The sequence below is a fragment of the Thermochaetoides thermophila genome (assembly GCF_000221225.1).
Source record: "Thermochaetoides thermophila DSM 1495 unplaced genomic scaffold scf7180000011816, whole genome shotgun sequence".
NCBI lineage: Eukaryota > Fungi > Ascomycota > Sordariomycetes > Sordariales > Chaetomiaceae > Thermochaetoides > Thermochaetoides thermophila.
In genome coordinates, this window is record NW_006383032.1 from 4,081,875 (window position 1) to 4,098,389 (window position 16,515).

The following is a 16,515-nucleotide window of genomic DNA, read 5'->3' on the forward strand; positions in this document are numbered from 1 at the left end:
CACGAACCCGTGGACGCCGAAGTTTCAGTCCTTCAGCCCGGTCGCGTTCTGTTTTGGTCAATACCAGATACCTGGACGGTGGCAGGGCCGCAAATTAGACGATGTGGTTGATCGTGCATCTCCCCTCAGTTACTCGACTGTGTTTCTGAGGTCACAGCCTTCATTTACTCAAACTCATCACCCTATGTGCCATTCTCGAAAAGATGCGTTTCTCTGCAGTCGCGGATCCCTAGAACTCAACTTTGCTTGTTTCTCAAGCAGCCACCTCAGCGTCATGATGGCCAGATACAACGTGTAGTCTCCATATGGAGGGAGGTAGTGCGTGGAGGAGTACCATGGTTCAATCGTGGCAGATTAACATGGCAGAATTGGGATTGCGGAATGTGTAGCTCTACCATCCCGTTATTTTATCCACCCAATCATTGCCCAAAAGAGCTTGGCTGATTTACCCCTTTCGTATATCTCACGTTTCCAATGCCTACGTGCTGCGTAGCTTTCCACATACCGGATGATTGCTTCACACTCAGTATACCGGCATGACCGCAGAACAGCCGGCCTGGGCTGTCTGGGCAATACCAGACACGGGAAACGGCCTGGGACAAGGAGAGTTTGGAATGCTTCTAGGTTTTCAAACTTAGTGGTGCAAAAACCCAGTGTCTTTTGCTCAAAACCTTCGCGGGCATCTGACATTGTTTCCAAATTTGTCTCATTACTTTTCTGGGCCCGTCAAATCGCTCTTTACAACCCTCCAAGCGCAGTGTTGTAGCTTCAGATAAGCAGCCGATGCTGTCCGTCATATCGAAATCTCACCTCATAGAGTCCCAAGAGTGCCTTTGATGCTTTAGTATCCCACGGACAACACCATCGATCTTTTTCCACTATACCTGTTCTGCTTAGGTATGGATACAAACCCAAGGATGTCACTGGAGACCTGCACGGCCGACGTCACGCTGGCAACACAATTTTGCCCCCAAGTGAAATGCGTTGCATAGGCGATTGCAACTCTCGTCCCGGATCAGTCTAATAGCTCCTTCGATACCACTTCTTTCGACTTTCGCCAGTTCCTGGTCGGCTGACCCGGAAGTTTAACCCGTTCCAGGAGGCTTCAAGGCAGGTGGAAGCTTGGTCCATATAAGACACAGCAAGACCTTTTAAGGCTCAGATGCCTTCGACACGACGCAGCTGAATTTCACATCACTCCAGCATCCTACATCACTTATCTTGTTATGGGATTGTTCACCCACTCACCGATTGCCCAGCGATGGAACTCCTCAGATTATTCCTTCTATCCGCAGTTTACGCTCGGGTATCTTGCTCACCCGTTGGTGGACCAGAAGCGCGGAGAGATGAAAACGGCCATGCAGCGAACGCCAACCAGCGTCGAGAGCCTCTTAATCTCTGGCCCGGAAAGTCGCCAGCAGATACCGTTGTTCTCCAGCCATTACCGACAAGAGGATGCACGACGACGTTGTCCGAGACGTACGGGTATCCTTGCACTTGGGACGGAACCGAAACCATCTATCCTGCCACAACCATCGCATATCGACAAGTTAACTGCAACGGATGCGACGTCCTCCACGTCCACAAAGACATGTATTTCTGCCCCAACCAGAGGATTGATACGACCGTCAAAGTCGCAACGCCGAGTACGTATTGGAGCACAATATGTCGACCGTCTGGGACGCTGGGCAGAAGAGTCGAGGGCGCTGTTCAGCTACCACGCGTAACCACGACTGTCTTTCATAAGCCCCCGCCGACACCAACACCCACGCCGGCCCTTGTCTATACCGCAATAGCAAGCCCGAGCAGTGAACCGAAGTCTAAGGAGGCTTTCTGAAGCGGTTGCCTATCACATCTGCAACGTGCCTAGTTTTTGGGCATACTTTGTGGTTCACCACTTAAGCGAGAAAGGTTGGACAATATTACTCAGCGCCAACCAGCTCAGTGCACTGGCAGCGCCATTTTGCATTGAAAATCCACAACTATCACAGCAATGACAGCAAGAGCCTAGCTGTCAGGTTGCCAGGCATTCCTCCTCAATGGTGCTGCTTCCAGCAAGGGTATAGAAGAATACTAGTCACCTTGGCCAGTCAGTATATCTGTGTAACAATACAATCATGGAGAAACGTATCTGACGCAGTGATCATTGAGCATCCGACCAACCGGAGCACCGAGACCTTTCAATTCTCAATTACTCATGAAGCGGGAGATTTGGGCTTTTTCAGCTTTGGGTGGTCGATACGCTCAAGGAACCAGCAAAAGACACTTGTTGAATGACTGGTGAACTGTGTAGAGAGTGATAATGCTCTTTTTGTTTATCGAAAACAACCTGCAGAGCACATTCGGCCTCGTTTCATTGTCAGATAAGTCGTTTGCATGGCGATGTTTTGATGACGGTGCTCCGCCAGCTTGATTTCTCCACAGTGTGGGTGTTGCACACTGAAAATCTTGCCCCTCGTCAATAATCCTAAGTGGGTCATTGCCTAGGTCCACATGTGGAGAGCAGCTTCGTTTGCTTAGAGCGCCCCCAACTTTAATTCCACCTCCAGCCTTCTCTCGAGGACACCACCCCACCACTGAGAGAGCTTCACAGAAAAAGAGCTTGAGCGTGGTGGCTCGGCACTTGACAATATGTATTGGCGTGTCTGATCCCGAGACTTCTGCAGACCCCGTCAACAGGCGCGGGGGCCCTCCACCGACGTGGCAGCACCGAGAGAGCCCAGCATTCCAAGACTTCGATCACTCCACTTGGCTCTCTCATGACCAGCCGCCTCTGCAAGAGCATAAGGTGTTCCACCCTCACCAGCGCTACAACAAGTTCTCACTCGCCTTGGCAACTATGAATCAAAGCAGACCTTGGACTCGCCCGCTTTGGGAATGGGAATACAAATCCGTGGCAGAGCCAATGGCTTCCAAAATTCATCAGTACTCGAGAGTTACGATTATACGTCAGTTCCTTAAGTCCCCATACACCCATGGCCTCAAAACATGGGGAAATCGCCTCTATCCACCACTACTATGATGCGATATTCGCCGAAGTTGTGAAGATCGAGAAAGCCACGGACAATCTGCATCACCCATCCCACGGATTGATTGGAGCAGCCACCGAGAAGATCATAAAACTAATGAAGAACATTATGGAAATTTATAGTTTCACCATCAGCATCCTGAAGAACCGTCAAGCTGACCTCCCTGTGGACTTTGAGAATGAATGCAGGAATCCGATGGTCTTATTGAAGAGAAAACTAATCTTCACAACCTGATATGGCAAAGATTGCGACTACTAAGACAGAATGTGCATCGAAGAGATTGGAAGATGAGCTTGCACTACTAAACGTGAATGTTATGAACACTTGAAAGATAACAACTTCTTGAAGTCGAAACACGTAGACCTATAGGCCGAAAGCTCATTCTTGGAGAAGCGTGACAACACAGAGGGGTTAGTCAACACACTAAGCGAGGATATCTGCCAGCTTCATAGTAACCTCAGGTTGGAGGATGACGGGATTCGTTGGAACACACTGAGAATACCAAGGTACAAGAAAACTCCCAAGTACAAGAAACAACTCAAGTTACGAAAAGAATCAACAGTATATCCCCCTCTATAACGAAACAGAAAATCAGGTTTCGACATTGACAGCAGAGAACAGTGCATGAAAGATAGGGAGAAACTCTCAGTTAATGTTGACGAAAAGGAAATAAACATTACCAAGCTGCAGAATCGTCTAAAGAAGAAGTTGAACCGGATTGTCGAACTATCAAAGCAGCTGGAGCAGCCCAAATTGGGCAAGCTTGAGTTGGAGAAGTCTCTCCAAGAGAAGATGACCCCATCAAGGAACGGTCTGTGATGCAGATTTCTCCTGTGGAATACTTTCCCAAAACACCAAATCTCGAGATATCAGCCAGCGAAGTTCAAGCAATACCATCTGTATGTCAAGAGAACCTAGTGCAACCTCAACCGTACCCTAAACCAGGATCAAGCGAGATCTTCCGGAGGAGCCACCGTCTCAATTGCAGCCGCTGTCACAACTCCCGAAACTTACTCCGTAGCACTCCTACAAAACGTTTGTCAGCAACTGCATGATCTTAGTCTCGGCATAGTACTCACTTAGCAAGTTTTCACGTTGAATATCACGTTGAATATGGAAACCCAATTATTGACTTTGCACAATGGCTTGCCTATATACCATCAAACCAGATTCCTACAACTCATACTCATGGATTCTGGGAGCTTCACCCTCCATAGACATTGGAACGGGGCACAGCTCCTTCTCTTCGTCCATCTCTTGAAGAACACTTTACTCATCTCTGCCTTCTCTACCCCTGGCCGGATATTATTGCCATCGACCATCTTTCTACTACCGCTCAAAGTTTGATTTCTTTGCTTGCCACACTACTCAAGATCAACTATTCTGCTGGTCTTCATGCAGGCATGACCTTCCCCGAAACGATGGATGCACTACTTCCTCTAATCATTGGTCTCTTCGTGGCTCCCAGTCCTGACATTGGTACTCCGTCAACACAGCTCCTTTGCTCACTAATAGCTTTGCGAACTCTGTAGGCTCCTAGAGCATGGTTTCTCCAACTGCTGCAAGCGTCTGTGGAATGTCAGCAGCTTTTGCGGGATTGGGTTGCCTGAACACCCGCTCTACCGCTTAAACTCGGCTTGGAAACCCTCACCGGTTTCCCGCTTCTCCCAGCGATTCTAAGTTCCTACGAGATCAGCTCCGGCTCAAATGTGGCGGTGAGTTTGCTGCTTCAACTTCTGCACTTCTAGTCCAGAGCGAGGCACGAAGAAAGTGGGCCTGCTGCATTACGGCGACAATAGCAGCTTTTTGATGATAGATTTTACTTCCAAGACGTTTTGGATGGTGGAGAGCGGACTGCGAGCATGGCGCCAAACAGCGATAAAACAAGTTTGATTTTGGGGGTGTCCAGGAAGGGTGATGTCTTGTTCAAGATCACTGTGGCGCTAAAGGAAGTCACTGCGTTCTGGGTGCGCTATGCGATGGGTGATGATTGATACCCATGGGCGTTTGCAGGTCCCATTCTCGGTTTGTTCTGCATGATAGGGTTAATATGGTCCATCAATGTTAAGATATCATTATCATGAAGACTAGTAGATGATGCATATTAGGGACCTGGAACAGGTGTTTCTGGCATCAGGTACAACATACTTGTCTGGCATATATCTGAGTAGAGACATGTTTAGGGGGTTAGGTACTATCATTTTTATTACGTCAGTTTGTTTCTAAAATGGCACATAGAGGAGTGCCACTCTATGTTTTTTGCGCAGCTTCGATGTTAAGACATTACAGCAATCAGAAGCTCCTTCCAGGGCAACGCTCAGTCAAAATTTGTGGTTCTCCACTCACACCATGCACTTCTGGGCAAACCGTTTCGGCGTTACCGCACTTCAGCGCTGTTAAGCTGCCTATCTTCGCTCATCTCGTTCATTGCAGTTTTCCTGCCTTCCCATTAGAATATCGGCACCTTTAGCAGCTAACTCACTTATGTTTTTCCAGATAGCCTGATCATCGCAAAACATTTTTCAATTCCATTACTGCCAGTCGACACGCTTCTTTTTGATACCACCCTGATTTGTCTGCCTTTTTTGATTATTGATACGCCGCTCTGTCACCCGCAAAATGACCGACTATCGTCCTGAAAACGGCGATATCATTGAGGATAACGATGACTTCAAGCCATCGCCTCGTGAAGCGTTCCATACCGAGCCCCAGTTGTGCGACTACATGCTGCGCAAAATTCATTCCTCAGTCCCTCTCATGATTAAATCCTCTCTGATATCAATGGGCTCGGGCCTATTTACAACTCAGGACATCGAGGAGGGCCAGGAGATTTATCGCTCAATACCATTTATGACTGCTGTCGACTATGACCGGAACCTGGACTATCTGTGCTACCACTGTCTCAAGGAGACAGAGTATGTCCCAGGTGCGAATTTAGGCATGTTCCAAGAGCAAAAGTGTAAAGCATGCTCAGGATGTCGGGCGATCAAATTTTGCAGTAAGGTTGGTAGTGGTGACAATGAATGAGTTGCTAAGGAATAACGGGTTATGCTGACAGAGGGACTTGCTTGTTCGTTCTTTAGGAATGTCAAAAAGATGCTTGGGTAAAATACCATAAGAATGAGTGCAAAATTCTTAAAGAAGCTCCGAGACTGAGGTCACAGCACTTACTTGCCTATCGACTCACTTTCTGGCGGCTACAGAAACGAATACCGTCAGAACTTTTGAAGGTGATCTCTTTTTTGCAGACTCACTTCTACGATTTTGTCAAGGATTCAAAACGGGGCGCCGACATTACTCAAGTTGCCTTAGCTATTCAAAATGCAACCGGCGGGAAGGCCAGCCTGGTGTGGCTTTGGAAGATTGTGCCGGCAGTATGTCTTATTTTCATGACAAAAAGCCCCAGCACCGAAGTTAATTTATCATATCTTTGCAGCTTCGAATCAACTGCGTCAGGATTCGCACTGCAGGAGATCATCGCAGCGTCGGCTCTGCCTTCGATTTAGTAACAGCAGTCATCAACCATTCTTGCGACCCTAATACATTTGTCTTTTTCGACGGTCAGGAGCTTAAAGTCCGGTCGCTGAAAAGGATTTCGGCGGGAGAAGAGATAACAATTTGTTACGTTGACCCGACTCTCGGTGTAGCCTCTCGCCAGCATCTCCTGGAGCAAGAATATCACATTAAATGTTCATGTAAGGATTCCTGTCGTGATCCCTATCTCTTCCTTGAGCTGACTTTCATGTGACCAGGCCGGCGCTGCAAATCTGAAGCTAAGGATCATGAGGCATTGATCGCACAAGCTGGCAACATGGACGCTGTTCTGCAGACGGAAACCAATATCCTCGCACTAATCCGCGAAGCTGTTCTCCTCAACCAAGCCCCTGACAATGCTGTTTTCAGTCCCCACAACGAACCAGTCGAAAGTCGTCTTAATTATGTCCTCGGTAAGGCCCCCTCTTGGCCTGAATTCATGGATCCGCTACCAGCAGCCCGAATGGCTCTGGGAATACTTTATCGACAGAAAGGAAAGTATCGGCAGGCAGCAGTGAACATTCTCAAGGGCCAGCTGGTCCGGCGCTGTCGTGACGGGCCAGAATGGGTCAATGACCTCTTTGATACTTGCATCATGCTAATTCAGCTGGGCAACTTACCCCCTGACTCAGGGGTTCTCAAGTCAAACGGGAAGGAAATGGCTACAATTATGGATGCCCGGACCGTCGCCTATGGCTATCTTTACGTCCTCTTTAAGGCCGTGTCTAAGGTCTTTGGAAGCGGGACGCTTTACACAAAAATGGTGTTTGACATGTTTGGATCCGTTCTGACACAGAAGCCGGGGAATTGTCCGGGGAGTGAGGAGTTTGCGAAGGAATTTGAGGAGGCTCAGGCTAAGTTACTGGCGTGGGCCGGCATTCCAATCCAGTATGCGCTGGACCTGCCTCAGTGAAACTCGCGGGGATTGCATGGCTTTTGGGCATTTCCTCGTGGAGGAGTCCAGGAGTTAGGAAGCTCGGGAGCTAGGGGCCTTGGCCTATACGATACCTTCATAAATATGAACAGGGATAGCTAGCACAAGACACCCAGCTCTCGGGTACAGGTCAATCAGGTCACAAGGACAGTCTATTTTTACGGACCACCCCATCACAACGAGTAACCTGTTAAGCACTGTTGGAAGGCTGTTGATAGCTCAATCGATAAAAACTTTATCCTGATTCACAGTATTATACGATCTGCCTACACGTTAGAAAAGGCTAGTCCAACTTGCCAATGCTTTAAGTGAGAGAAAAGAAACCTGAACTCACCTCTCTCTCGCTCAATCTTCATCTCCACCATGCGTATCGATTCACAATAGTCATGAAACGGCCCCAAGCAATTTACCCTGTTTTCCTTGTCATGCGCCATGCAGTACTTCTCCCGCATCGCCCTATCGGGTGCCACGAGCAGCTCGTATAAGACCTTGACAGGATCCCGATCGTGACCAGATTTCCCTGCTGCCTTAAGGATGTTGCTGGTGTCAAGCACCTTCGGTGCCTCGTCCAGTGTATCGGAAGCGAACAGCATGGACCAAACAGCTTTGCAGATTGCATCGAGAGGGGCTTGAAGCAGGAAAAGTAACTAACGCAGTGTGCGTCCATTGCGTTTCGGGGAAGGTAGTATTGGCCCTGCCTTTGTCATATCATACTCTTCAATCCCCTTCGCGACCCCCTCTTCCGACCCCTTCCCGTGATCCTTCTCTCCAGGTCACAACTTGACCCCCTCAACTTAACCCTTCCCACATGCCTCATCAACGCAGTCTCCTCTTTTGAAAACGGATCCATAACCCCCCCACCTCCTGCCTATCCAGCAACAACCAAGGTGAAGTCGTCTGAGAAAGTGCGCAACGTATGTAGGTAAGCGACGCTCGCGCGTGTCGTGATCTTGGCGAATGCCTTCTTGTGTTTTTTTATCTGCTCCTTCTTGACCTTCTTCCCCCTGTGACACGTCCGCATCTCGGAGCGGGCGTTGCCAACCAGGTTGGCCACTGTGCTGCGCAGCAGGCAGGCTTTTTAGGCAACGATACGATGCCAAACATCGACGGTGTAGTCGTTGGGGGAGAGGCACATCTTTAGCGAGGGCGGTAGAGTTGGGGCTAGGGGTGCAGTTGACATTTGGAGGGAGGTCAGTTTGGACGGGAGGTATTGGAGGACTGCTGAGATGAGAGGGCTTTGGCTGGGATTGTCAAAGTAGGGGATGACGACCTGTGCGTCGTTGCGGAGGAGGGAGGTCATGACAGGACGTTTAGGGAGTTGGCGGCTGCGGCAAGGGGGGTTCGGTAGATTTGTCTTCGTAGTCGGAGGTGTCGATGCGTTTAGATCGAACTTGCAGAGGAGGATGTTGACAATAGTTGGATGGGTCTTTCGCCTGCTACAGTGTGACATTAGAGGATGTAGCAGATTGAGATTGAAGGGTAACACATCCAACATTAGGAGCAGTATATTTGGCAGCGGAGTGGTCATAAAGACATGGGCCCAGACTGTCTCCGGAGGAGGCATGTAATCCTTGTACTTTTTCTCCGAGCCAGGCTCGCCAACCATGTAGAATAAACAATTCCATTGTTCTCACGAAGAGCAATAGATTGAGCTGTACGACTTAACCAGACATAATCGTAGATATATAGTGTTCTGGAGCTCACAACCCACTTCCTGAGAGAAACCAGACATTCGACAGCTCCATTCTTGATGCACTCTTTCATGAATTTGTGATCTCCCTTTCCATCATTTAGTGAAGCAAGGGGCCACTTCTTGAGCCGGTGTCGGACTCGAACTTCTCCAGTTTCAAGAGGTACATGAGAGAATCTGTGTCATTGCACTTGATCGCATCAATCACAAGGCTTTTCTCCCCGTCACTTGTTCTACCAGACAGGAAGAGTGCATTTTTCACATTTTCCGACATTCATGGCTGGATGGAAGGGCGCGATGTCTTGACTTTTTCTTTCAAACGCAGATGGTAAATGTCTCGATGATCCTGAGGGCATGAACTTCTTATTGACTGAGTTGGATGTAGCTTATGTCTGGGGACAGGCCGTGGGGTGACATGGTAAGAGTCAGGCAGGGGAGGATTTGGCTTCGTAATTATGGATGGTAAGCAGGGAAGTCTGAGGAGTTGAAAGCTTCATAAGACCAATCTGGACTCGAAGTTCGACCAACTCCGGTTTGACAAGCAGAGAGGAAAGGTGACATAGGGTTCAATATGGGATGCAGAGGTAGGTAGACAATGGCTTTCTTGTAGACGCTACTACTATCTAGCATACTCTTCGATAATCGCTTTATGGATCTTGAGTCCCTGAAGACTACGCTGAAACTATTGTTTAAAGGAACCATCTTTTTTAAGAACAGTCTGGAAAGCTTGCTAAGTCACCGGCACCCAAACACCTTTCATTGTCACAGCCACAATTGGGACACTCGCCCTTCAGAGCAGGGCTGGACCCAGGTGTACAGGTTGGTTCAGAATGACAGCAGGGCCAGCGACAACAGTGTCAAATGTAGGAGCCCCAGGCGTATTAGCAACGAGGGCAACGATAACTCCCTTGGTCTCAAACTCCGGTGGGATGGTGATAGCAATGTCCTTCTTTGGCCAGTGCTTTGTATCGATAGGCATGCTGATATTCAGAAGGCCATGGAAGAACACCGCATAGTACTGAATGCCAGGGTGGAAGTGAGGTTGGTTGTTCGGATCTGTGAAGTTGAGACGAACAACTGATCCCGGAGCCAAGCTCTTGGTGTCTTTCGCCGCTGAGAGGAATGGTAGCCGCTGGTGAGGACGAGGATACTCCGGATTTTCAGGGGGACAGCTACCTGGCACAATGATGGCGTTGGTAGTATATAAGATTTGGTTGGCGTAAGGGAACATTGTGTCCGTGGGTCCGCCAAACGGGTTCTCCTTCCAGATATCCAACAGCGCCCAGGTCTCATGACGGGCTTCAGTGGCCGCAATTGCGACCATGGCGCTTTTGTGCACGTTGAGCTCCGGCTGTTGAACCAGGCCGGTCAAAAACACCATGCTCGAAATCTCCAAGACTGTCATGAATGCCAGGTATTTAATGGGATCATCCAACGGGAACTTGTACTTGCAGGGACCGGGTTTGATCGACCGAGGGGAGATTTGGTTTTGGAAGATGCGAAGATGGCCTGCCTCGTTGTTGCGAATTTCCATCAAGCGACGGCGAGTGTTGTTCGGTAGGCCAGCCTTGATGAAATCCTCGTCTGTGAAGGTCTCAACTCCCTGCTGGTAGAACTCGAAGATGACCCATTCTGCAGACAACAAGTTTTGCCAGGTGTAGTCATTGGGAGCTGGAGGACCATTTTCCGTCGGGAAGATCGGATCAGTGATGTTACCGGGAAATGGCCTCTCAATGCCCCAGTAGTAGTTGTAGTGGTCTGACTGGCCAGGGATGGGGCCATAAGTTGGGTCTGCCAACTTCTGGGCCTCCCCCGAGTAGTGTGCAGGTACTCGGTAATTTGGAGCAGCAGACACTCTTGCGGTCGGCATAAGTATAATAATGAGCAGAATGGCCATAATGACTACCAGGGCGCGCGAAAAAGTCTGTTGAGGACCCATCATCTTGCTAAGTAGATGTCGATGCCGTTGGCCAAGAGGTTCTAGAAGCAACCTTTTGGAAGAATAGGCGCGAGGAGGAGAACACCTAGAGCGGTTGTGTGGCAACATTGACAAGCTGTCGTGATGCATATGGCCTTAGGTTATTCTTAGGTTGACGAGATCGAGAAATATCCTAGGTTGCGTGTGAATGTGGACTTTTGGGGGGTAGGTTCTAGGATGGTTGTGTGAGAGCTCAATGCCATTGTCTTCGTCATGTTAGCAGCAAAATAATAGGCTTTGTGAGTTGTGGTTGCAACTTTGACTCGAAGCCAGGCAAGTGCTGAGGGTCAATCATGAGACTTGCAAGTATGCGAAGGAGAAAGAGCGAAGAAGGTAATAGAGACGTCCTGGTGAGGTCATTTCACTTCATTGGGGGAGGAAGGACCAGCAGATAACCAGCAAAAAAGCGTGTTTGATCGCTTTTCTCAACCGGAACTTCAACATGGCAAACAGAACGCTTTCAGATACCCCGCGTCTTGAGGGCAGAGTATTATCCTTAAGAGGAGACATAGAGCTTGACCTGGAGGACGTCCTAAAAGTAAGAAGGTCAGTGAGGTTCTTGTTATGACCGGCCTAAAGTGCCATACGGTCGCTGATGCGATTTTTAGCTTCATACATCGATCCTCTGACATCCTGCGTAGTCATCAAGGCTCTGAGCTCGGGGCCGAAACCATGAAGACAGTCATGGTTTTACTCCTACTGCTTGTTTTGGCAGGATGGCTGTATTGTGCAGTCATTGGGGACCTTACAAGGTCTTTCGTTCAGGCGTTGCTTGGGGATTTGGGGCGGTTTATCTCCAAGCTAACATGGAAACACATCACATCAAGTCTGTTGTGTGTCCTGCTTGCGTTATACCGTCGCCGTGCCAAACGACGTGCAAGAGAGGCAGAACATTGGAGGCAATTAGTCAAGCGGAATGGCTGCGACCCAATTCCCTCCCTCCCCAAAAAAGGTTTTCTCGGCTTCGGCTGGCTCATCGACAATATGAAAGCCAACAAGATGGAAAGGGGACCGATGCACCTCGTCGAGAGCTTGGACAAAGAGATGGGCAAGTCCATCCACACGTGCATTGTCCCCATTGGCGACTATCAGCTGATTGTCACTCGCGACCCTGAGAACGTCCAGGCGATACTAGCATCGAACTCGGCGGACTGGGACGTTGGCGAGCATCGGACAGCCAGTTGGAGCCCTTTGGTTGGACATGGCGTCTTCACCACACGGGGAGAAGAGTGGAAAGTATCTCGTCTGCTTGTCCGGCCGCAGTTCTCAAAGGATGCTATCAATGACCTGGATCTCGTTGAACGCCACGTCCAAGAGCTGTTTGAGGCAATTGATGAGTATATGGACGGAAGACCCGCGGTGGAAGCAGGCTGGACAAATAAGTTCGACCTGCAGCCACTCTTCTACAATATGACGCTGGATATCACAACAGAGCTCATCTACGGATATTCGGTGCATTCCCAAAACCCCAAGGCCAGGGTTAAGTTGCCCGATCTCCCGGGCTACCCAGCCCCTGACCGCATGAATATCAGCTCACATATGGATGCTGGAAAAGCCTGGATCGAAACGCGGGGAGCTCTCTGGAAGTACCGCTGGTTGCTACCATCGGGAGAATTCAAGAAGCACTGCGAGGCTGTGCACAGGTTTGCCGATTGGTTTGTTCAGCTGCGATTGATGCGTGGTGATGCGTACCTGGATGGTTTGGCTGATACTGGCGCACCCCGCAAGGATCGGTATGTCCTGCTGCACGAGCTAGCAAAGGAGACGCAAGACCCCGATGAACTCCGCGGCCAAACACTCAACATCCTCCTGGCCGGCCGTGACACGACTGCTGCGCTCTTGGGATGGATCTTTTACTTCCTGGCACGCCATCCTCGGGTATTCAAAAAACTGCGCGAGGAGATCCTAGAACAGTTCGGGCCTTACTCGCCAACTAAGCCCAGCGGCCTCACGGATTTTGGGAAGCTTCGCGGCCTGTACCTCAATGCCGTCATCAATGAGTCATTGCGTGTGGCTCCCGTGATTCCGTTGAATGAGCGTGTCGCACTCCGTGACACGAAGCTTCCACGGGGCGGGCACCCCAACCCTCTTCAACCCATCATGGTCCCCAAGGGAACGCAGGTTCTCATTTCGACATATGCAATGACGAGAAGGGAGGACATTTGGGGGCCCAATGTTGATGAGTTCCGCCCAGAGAGGTGGATTGAGAAGGGCGGCCGCAAGTTTGGGTTTGAGTTTATTCCCTTCGGCGGAGGTGTTCGCCAGTGTCTGGGTCGTAAGTTACGAACCACTGAACTCCCGTCTCGTACAAGTACCACCTGCCACTGGAGTATTGCTGACTGAGTGCTGTAGAACAGATTGCTCGCATTCAGACGGCGTATATCGTCGTCCGTATGTTACAACGGTACGACGTGATTGAGAACCATGGACGTCCTGCCGATGCGCCCCTGAAGTTCCACCATACCATCGAGAACCGTTGTGGCAGCGGTGTTGTCGTAAGATTACACAAAGTGCAGTCTTAAAGTGGTGAGAGAAGTTTTAGCTTGCATGTTCAAGGCCTCTCTGGTGGATGACGGATATGACCACGAGCGGGCACGTCGCGGTCTGCATTCATTAGCGCGAGAACTGCAAACTGATTATGGACTCAAGGTAACTTTCTGGGGGATTTTGCATGCTTAGGACATTCTCGTCTGGATTATGGCCATCGGAATTCGAAATTACAAGTGATATGTCCAACCAGGATTCGGCATGGATGAGTGGGTTGCGTGAGAGAATGGCGTAATTGTGTTAGTCTGGACCCTCGCCAAAGATTTCGGCCTTCCTGCGACCGTCTTGCCGGGAATACTCCCAGGGTCTGAGGTGAACGGTGGATCCGCTGCACAACGGAGAGCCGAGATTCGGCTCCCACTCCCTAGGTCCACCACCCGTTTGGCAACCGGAGCCCACTCGCTATCTAATTCCTTCTTTCTGCATCGTGCGACTGTGTTCCAGTCTTAGTTCCTCAAAAATCCCCTCATTCCTCCCATCTGTCTGAGACTCGGGTCGTCAAGATTGTGAACTACTCAACAATCACCACAGCCACTATGCTGATTAAGACTAATGTGAACAAGACCCTCAAGGGCCACAAGCTTCTGCTTGTGACTCCTTGGCCGGTACCTGCTGGCTTCGCGGAGGGGCTCAAGTCTGAGTTTCCTGATTTGGAAGTTGTAATCCATCTTCAAAATTGGGACGGGAAGGCGCTCCCCCTTGAGGTCCTGCCACCAGAGATATGGAAGAATGTGACGATTCTCTTGACCTTTAGCACCCTGCCGAAACCGGAGGAGGCTTCTACGCTGCAGTATGTGCAGCTCATGAGTGCGGGTGTGAACCATCTGTTGGACAACCCCACGTTTAAGGATACCAATGTGAAGTTTTGCTCTGCGAATGGTGTTCATGGGTGAGTTTTTGAGTCTGGCGGGTTGCAGGAGTCGAGGGTTAGACTGACGGGTCATGGCGTAGGCCTCAGATCTCAGAATGGATCATTGGCACATACCTTGCATTTGAGCATCATCGTAAGAAATGAGTTCATCGAGGCCTCGCATATGTGAAGCTGACACCTGCGTAACCACAGTCCCACAGTATCTCCAGCAACAAAAAGAAGGATATTGGGACAGGGCTCAAATGCACACCATCCAAGATGCCGCCAACAAGACAATGTACTCCTCTGCTGCCTACCCCCCTGACACCCCTCATAAACCCCGTTCTAACTCATCCATCTATCTAGCGGCATTCTAGGCTACGGCAGTATCGGCCGACAAACCGCCCGTGTTGCCCGCGCAATGGGCATGACCGTCCACGCCTACACCTTGCACCCGCGTCCCACTCCCGAGTCCCGACGCGACCACTCCTGGACCCCGGCCGGCCTGGGCGACCCGGAGGGCACTATCCCCGCGAAATGGTTCAGCGGCGGGTCTCCCGCCGATGTGCACGCCTTCCTTGCGTCCGGTCTTGACCTCCTCGTCATCGCCACACCCCTGACCGCGCAGACGAAGCATCTCCTTTCCAAGGCCGAGTTCGAGGTGCTTGCAAAGACGGCCAAGGGACGCACATTCGTGAGTAATGTTGCTCGGGGACCGGTTATCGATACAAATGCGCTGATTGAGGCGCTGGAAGGAGGGTTGATTAAGGGCGCGGCGCTGGATGTGACGGATCCGGAGCCGTTGCCGGATGGGCATCGATTGTGGGGGACGAAGAACGTGATTATCACGCCGCATGTGTCAGGAGCATCGGTGAAATATTTTGATCGGGTGTTGGAGATTCTGAAGGGGAATTTGAAGAGATTAGCAGATGGCAAGGAGTTGGTAAATTTGGTGGATAAGAAGCGGGGGTATTGAGAGAGTTTAACGTGTTCCAGTTGGAAATTTTGCAGACAATGTCTTTTGGTCACGAGTTTTGCAGGCATCAAGTGCATCAAACTTTGCAAAGTCTAGTGCTAGATGTCAGTTGATGCGATCTCTTTGTACATGACAAAATATACACGTTACATGATGTTGCTGTCTAAAGCCGAACCGGGCCTGCTCCGATCGCCTGTTCTAAAATCAAGACCGTCCCATCATTGCTATACCTCCTTCCAAATCTCCGCATGGCATTGCACACATTAGCCCACCTTCCCAGGCCCACATCGCAAGAATTACGCATGCTGTCCTCCCAAAGCATCTTCTCGACGTCTCTTCCTACGCGATCGATCATCCACAGTGGATCCTCCCAGAGCCGGGTATTGTGACCTTTCTTATCCTTGAAAATGATCTGACTCTTTGGATCCAGTATATGTGTAAAATCCAGCTTCATGCCAATATGGTGCAGAAACATGTACCGCTTGGGGTTGTGATTGAAGGTTAGGTTGTAAAGTTGCGCTAGGAAGAGTCCGTCAAATACTCGTTAATACCAACCTCTGGCGTGGGTGCGGGAGCAACGCGCTTCCAAAATGTTCCAAAAGGGAAAGCTAACCGACAGTATTTCCTCGCCCCTTGCTTAGCTGGTCCCTCCGAATGTACGTTCTTTTGTGTGCTTCTCAATGGCCGCTACTACCGCACAGTAGTCCTCGACGGGATCCATTTGTTGCATGAGCATTCCACGGTAACCGGCACAGCGATGACGAACTTTAGGGAGCATCTTGACATCCCAGTAGCCCTTCTTTACACCGACACCTGGTCTCACCCACCATGTTGGCTGTCTGTACGTGTGCTTCACCTTTCCACAGCCTCAAGAATAAAGGCCGCGAGAAAGAAAGTCTTTTTATCTCCTTCTACTGGACCATGTTGTGTAGTGATTGGGTAGTAGTGGACAGAACCGTTAAAGTTGTAATATGCAG

General features: G+C 50.0%; 4 protein-coding genes across 4 annotated transcripts; 3 read left to right on the forward strand and 1 right to left on the reverse strand.

The window, feature by feature from the left end:
- Positions 1-2,975: 2,975 nt before the first annotated feature.
- Positions 2,976-3,848, forward strand: CTHT_0032050 (uncharacterized protein; the record flags this gene model as incomplete). The annotated part of the gene is made up of 2 exons (XM_006693583.1): positions 2,976-3,177; positions 3,625-3,848. 2 exons carry the CDS (start codon positions 2,976-2,978, stop codon positions 3,846-3,848), a joined length of 426 nt encoding a protein of 141 aa, XP_006693646.1.
- A 1,800-nt stretch (positions 3,849-5,648) lies between these two features.
- On the forward strand, positions 5,649-7,476 carry CTHT_0032060 (uncharacterized protein; the record flags this gene model as incomplete). Its single annotated transcript, XM_006693584.1, has 5 exons — positions 5,649-5,955; positions 6,342-6,403; positions 6,466-6,534; positions 6,595-6,724; positions 6,782-7,476. The coding sequence occupies 5 exons, from the start codon at positions 5,649-5,651 to the stop codon at positions 7,474-7,476; spliced, it is 1,263 nt and encodes a 420-aa protein (XP_006693647.1).
- A 2,501-nt stretch (positions 7,477-9,977) lies between these two features.
- Positions 9,978-11,129, reverse strand: CTHT_0032070 (uncharacterized protein; the record flags this gene model as incomplete). The annotated part of the gene is made up of 1 exon (XM_006693585.1): positions 9,978-11,129. One exon carries the CDS (start codon positions 11,127-11,129, stop codon positions 9,978-9,980), a length of 1,152 nt encoding a protein of 383 aa, XP_006693648.1.
- A 1,020-nt stretch (positions 11,130-12,149) lies between these two features.
- CTHT_0032080 (oxidoreductase-like protein) lies at positions 12,150-15,538 on the forward strand (the record flags this gene model as incomplete). Its single annotated transcript, XM_006693586.1, has 6 exons — positions 12,150-13,440; positions 13,518-13,660; positions 14,276-14,601; positions 14,664-14,716; positions 14,776-14,860; positions 14,929-15,538. The coding sequence occupies 6 exons, from the start codon at positions 12,150-12,152 to the stop codon at positions 15,536-15,538; spliced, it is 2,508 nt and encodes an 835-aa protein (XP_006693649.1).
- Positions 15,539-16,515: the final 977 nt, after the last annotated feature.